General features: G+C 43.3%; 1 protein-coding gene across 1 annotated transcript in view; it reads right to left on the reverse strand.

The window, feature by feature from the left end:
- Positions 1 to 4,565, reverse strand: part of LOC118398112 (synaptotagmin-11-like) — a 29,529-nt gene extending 24,964 nt beyond the window's left edge. The window contains exon 1 of the mRNA XM_035793152.2: positions 4,180 to 4,565. Coding sequence (XP_035649045.1) covers positions 4,180 to 4,213 — 34 coding nt within the window. The 5' untranslated portion in view covers positions 4,214 to 4,565. The remainder of the gene's footprint in view (positions 1 to 4,179) is intronic.
- Positions 4,566 to 6,000: the final 1,435 nt, after the last annotated feature.

Raw genomic sequence — 6,000 nt, forward strand, 5'->3', positions numbered from 1 at the left:
GAGGCTCAATTCACTGCAAGTCTGCCCTCTCCCATCTCCTCATTGGTTTTAAAGAGCATATACCCACGTGCCATCTCCTCATTGGTGTTTAGGAGCATATACCCACATGGGTGATTGAAAGATGAACTGACGTCTACACGCCAGTCGGATGTAGTAATGCACCGTAAAGTTGGTTGCCAACCGCCATATAAAGTCCAAAGAAGTTAAAAAGAAGCCTGAGGAAGGAGGAGAGATGTCGAGAAAGGAATTCGGTTTACCGTTTTATCTGTGGATTAATTGTCGGAGTAGAGGACCTTGTGCATTTCAGGTAAAATAACAGCCCAATGTTTATATCCCAGGACAACAGCAAGCTAGCTAGCTAAATTGCCATAAATGTTTAATGCTTTTCGACCAGTCCCCAAATTAATAGAATTGGTTCAGAGTTTGTTTTGATATTTCAACCTGCATGTCATGATCGTGTTTGGTGTGGGGGTACAAAATCAACATGCGCACGATCGCGCATGCACGCATCCAGTTTGGTCAGCATGTAAGGCACTGCATCTCAGTGCCAGAGGCGTCACTAGAGACCCTGGTTCGATCCTGGGCTGTATCACAACCGACCGTGATCGGGAGTCCTATAGGGCACAATTGGCCCAGCATCGTCCTGGATAGGGGAGGGTTTGGCCGGGGTAGGCCATCATTGTAAATAAGAATTTGTTCTTAACTGACATGCCTAGTTAAATGAAGGTTAAATAAAACAATTAAATGCCAAATAAGTACACCAATAAGAATGAGATTCTTCAAAGTAGCCACCCTTTGCTTTGATGACAGCATTGCACACTCTTGGCATTCTCTCAACCAGCTTCATAAGGTAGTCACCTGGAATGCATTTTAATTAGTATGTGTGCCTTATTAAAAGATCAGTTGTGGAATTCCTTTCCTTCTTAATACATTTGGGCCAATCGGTTGTGTTGTGACAAGGTAGGGGTGGTACACAGAAGATAGACCTATTTGGTAAAATACCAAGTCCATATTAGGCAAGAACAGCTCAAATAAGCAAAGAGAAATGACAGTCCATCATTGCCTTAAGACATGAAGGTCAGTCAATCCGGAAAAGTGCAGTTGCAAAAACCATCAAGCGCTATGATGAAACTGGCTCACACGAGGAACGCCACAGGAAAGGAAGACCCAGAGTTACCTCTGCTGCAGAAGATAAGTTAATTAGTGTTACCAGCCTCAGAAATCGGCAATTAACTGCACCTCAGATTGACTTCAAAGAGTTCAAGTAACAGACACATCTCAACATCAAATGTTCAGAGGAGACTGCGTGAATCAGGACTTCATGGTCAAAGAAACCACTACTAAAGGACACCAATAATAAGAAGAGAATGGCTTGGGCTAATAAATACAAGCAATGGACATTATCCAGGTGGAAATCTATCCTTTGGGTTGATGAGTCCAAATTTAGAATTTTGGTTCCAACCGCTGTCTCTTTGTGAGACACAGAGTAGGTGAACGGATGATTTCCGCATGTGTGGGTCCCACCGTGAAGCATGGAGGAGATGGTGGGATGGTGTGTGGGTGCTTTGCTGGTAACACTGCCAGTGATTTACTTAGAATTCAAGGCCCACTTAACCAGCATGGCTACCGCAGCATTCTGCAGCGATACGCCATCCCATCTGGTTTTCGCTTAGTGGGACTATCATTTGTTTTTCCACACGGCAATGACCCAACACACCTCCAGGCTGTGTAAGGGCTATTTAACCAAGAAGGAGAGTGATGGAGTGCTATATCAGATGACCTGGCCTCCACAATTACCCGACCTTAACCCAATTGATAAGGTTTGGAATGAGTTGGCCCGCAGAGTGATGGAAAAGCAGCCAACAAATGCTCAGCATATGTGGGAACTCCTTCAAGACTGCTGTTGGAAAAGCATTCCAGGTGAAGCTGGTTGAGAGAGTACCAAGAGTGTACAAAGCTGTCATCCACACAAAGGCTGACTTCTTTGAAGAATCTCAAATATAAAATATATTTATATTTTTGAACACTTTTTTGGTTACTACATGATTCCATGTGTTATTTCATAGTTTTGATTTCTTCACTATTATTCTACAATGTAGAAAGTAGTTTAAAAAAAAAGAAAAAACCTTGAATGAGTAGGTGCGTCCAAACTTTTGACTGGTACTGTGTGTGTGTGTGTGTGTGTGTGTGTGTGTGTGTGTGTGTGTGTGTGTGTGTGTGTGTGTGTGTGTGTGTGTGTGTGTGTGTGTGTGTGTGTGTGTATATATTTATTTATTTTCTCGTGGATTTGATTATATAATCTTGAAGCCCGTTCAAAACGGTATGGGACTGGATACGGAAGTAAAGCAGAAGGGGTCATCACTTTCATATTATATTTTCCAGAACAGTTACTGCAAGTATAGGGGATGCATAACCAGGCCAGCTCAGTACAACTTGTTTTGGCTCAGCTCAGTAGTGTGAAAATCCTTAAGGTGGGGTAAACTGCAGCTGTTCCCTCCAGCTTTGGCACTGGGCTCAATTCGGAGGGAAAATCCACCCATGAATCAAAACAAAAGCAATGAAAGTTGCTCTGGGAGATAGTTATCTGTTAAGGAGAGGAATTATGCTAATATGAATTTAACAATGCAGACAAATTGATAATCAAGAGAAGATATAACAGAGAGTCCTTTTGTTGGTGTAATTAGACCCCACGCCCTCACTGAGGAGCTGCTCCAACACTCCAGACACAAACAAACAACATTAGCACCTCTACCCTTCACTGCACACACAAAACAATCTCTACAGGAGGTATTTTATTTTCATAGAAAATTCGGTTTGGAAAAGAGGAGAGTTTGAATGTGTCTTACTAATTTTGTCAATGTGATGTGTCTCATCCTGTCCTGTTAGTTGTCTGCACTGGTTGTTGTGTAATCGATTGTTGAGTAATTGCAGGTGTAAACCATATATTTATACAGTAGGCTAAATATATGCATGTGACTGGGTGTAGTTAGTTTTTGAAATATTTGTCCACTCATTCTCTTAATAATAACATATTCTGCCCAGAGTTAAGCCCCATAGTTAATGCTTTAACTCTGACATGGGAGCATGGTGCACTAGGCTATTGGCAAAACATCCATCAATGCTTCCCACCATCCCACAGTGACTTAACTAGATTACACTGACCACGCAAATTAATTGCCCAGCGAGTGAGGTTTTTGGGCAGACGTGAGAGACCACCATCCACCCTGCCCAAATGTTCTGTTACGCTATGGACAAAGGGTCCAGTTCAGCAATTCGGATAGATATTCTTTCAAATAAGAGAAGACCGGGCAGTCGTGCACAGTTGATGCCAAGCCTCAAGAATAGATTGAACGTCATCATCCTCTCAAACCCACACGCACAGTCAAAAGCTATTCGAGAAGGATGGAGAAGTGCCTTTCAAACGGGTCTCACCTTTAACAATAAACCTGTACCGCGCACGAGATTAACCAGAAGTCACTATATATTGGTTTATATATAAATGTCAAAAGGCACATTTTCATTCAGTCGATATCCCCTGTCAACATTCCTCCTGCAAGACAAAATATGACGAAGCAATAGTGGCTACCGCCGGAAACTAACGCACGCATGACCATACATTTTCATGTATAGGCCTATTTGTAATCCCAACCAATTAAACATAGACAACAGGCCTATGCTCAGTTTTAAAATGATTAGAATCGTTGACACTGTCGAGGCCTTGATAGGTCTGTGTTCTCCCCTCTGAACATTGTTGATTAAAAAATATACTTACTCCCTAAATCCACATAGTTTAAAGAGGCTTCCCATATTCTAGGGGTCTTTTTTATGTCTTCCTGCTATTGGTTGAAAGCGACTGTATTTAATTATCAGAATAACATCACTGTAGGAGATAAGACTCACAAGAAGGAATCAACCATGTAGGCAACACGTCACTCGTGTCGTTTTAAATGTTAAATCGACGTGTGCCATTTAATTTCAAACATTAAATGAATTGAATATAGTACAAAAAACGAGACTAAACAACGAATGTAGCACCTGGGGTCTTTCAGCCTTGTTAGGCCAATAAGACACCATTTAGAATCTGAGAACCTGAGAAACACTCATTTTTTTCGGTTAGCCTAAAACAGTTGTCTGGCATGTTATTTATCATGAGGAAAAACATGTAATAATATGTCTTACCATATGCTGGTCTTAAATTGGTTATCTCAGCCATTTTGGGGTTCAAAAGGCTGTTGTCCCCCCCAAAATTAAAATAACAACAAATTAAACTCGGTGGCTTCTAATTTATTTCCATTAATGATATTGTCCCTACGCTTTTTCTTTAGGTCAGTAGTCTATATCAGCCGGGCGATGAGGCGACGATGTTTTTGACGGTCGTATTTTCCTCAGTCCGAAATTATTGTTGTGATTCAGTGGCTTCTCAAGGATGCTCTCGCAATTGCGCTTGCTTCAGCACACTCCTGTCTCGAGCTCAAGTCGGGTGCGGTTGCTGAGCAAGACGGCAACAACCAGCCTTGAGGACCCCCCCTGACAACCGTGAGTTTAAGGGAGAATATTCTTGATTCCTCGCATGCTCTCTTCTCGCCTCTTTAACAAAACCCATTGGATGAGAAGGTCAGAGGGGCGGGACCTCTGACCTTCTCATCCAATGGGTTTTGTTAAAGAGGCAAAACGACAGGGTTTAAGGAATCAAGGAAACTCAAATGAGATTCTCCCTTGGAAATGTCTGGTTGCGAGATCCAATCATATCACCATTTGCTACCGCGAAGTTACCGATAATTGCCCTAACCAACCAGAAGACAGCAACGCTACCAAGAATTGGCGAATGAGAACAAAGCAGTGGCATTGGCCAATGGGGATAGGGCTAGGGCAGGACACAGAAAAGGAGCATCTGTCCTATAACTTTTTTTTGGACTAGTGAAATACAACTTTTTCACAGCATAGTAACCAACTTGGAAAAAATTAATTGATAAGTTGACGTACTTTTATTTTTTAACCCCTACAGATGTTGGATCTTAACTTGATTACTCTTTTGCCACTGAGAATTTTCCTGTTGCGTCAGGAAATTCAAATGAGCCTCATGATTAGTTCACTACAGCTCAGCGTTCAACACCATAGTGCCCACGAAGCTCATCACTAAGCTAAAGACCCTGGGACAAAACAACTCCCTCTGCAACTGGATCCTGGACTTCCTAACAGGCCACCCCCAGGTGGTAAAGGTTGGCAACAACACATCTGCCATGCTGATCCTCAACACTGGGGCCCTTCAGGGGTGTGTACTTAGTCCCCTCCTGTACTCCCTGTTCACCCACGACTGCGTAGCCAAACACGACTCCAACACCATCATTAAGTTTGCTGATGACACAACAGTGGTAGGCCTGATCACCGACAACGATGAGACAGCCTATAGGAAGCAGGTCAGAGAACTGGCAGTGTGGTGCCAGGAAAACAACCTCTCCCTCAATGTGAGCAAGACAAAGGAGCTGATCATGGACTACAGAAAAAGGCAGGCCGAACAGGCTCCCATTAACATCAACGGGGCTGTAGTGGAGCGGGTCGAGAGTTTCAAGTTCCTTGGTGTCCACATCACCAACAATCTATCATGGTCCAAACACACCAAGACTGTTGTGAAGAGGGCACGACAAAACCTTCCCCCCCCCCAGGAGACTGAAAAGATTTGGCATATGTCCCCAGATCCTCAAAAATGTCAACCATCGAGAGCATCCTGACCGGTTGCACCACTGCCTGGTATGGCAACTGCTCGGCATCTGACCGTACAATAAGGCGCTACAGAGGGTAGTGCGTACAGCCCAGTACATCACCGTGGCCAAGCTTCCTGTAATCCAAGACCTATATAATAGGCGGTGTCAGAGGAAAGCCCATAAAATTGTCAGAGACTCCAGTCACCTAAGTCATAGACTTTTCTCTGCTACTGCACGGTAAGCGGTACCAGAGCGCCAAGTCTAGGACCAAAGGCTCCTTAACAGCTTCTACCCACAA

The sequence above is a fragment of the Oncorhynchus keta genome, chromosome 19 (genome assembly GCF_023373465.1).
Source record: "Oncorhynchus keta strain PuntledgeMale-10-30-2019 chromosome 19, Oket_V2, whole genome shotgun sequence".
NCBI classification, from domain to species: Eukaryota; Metazoa; Chordata; class Actinopteri; order Salmoniformes; family Salmonidae; genus Oncorhynchus; species Oncorhynchus keta.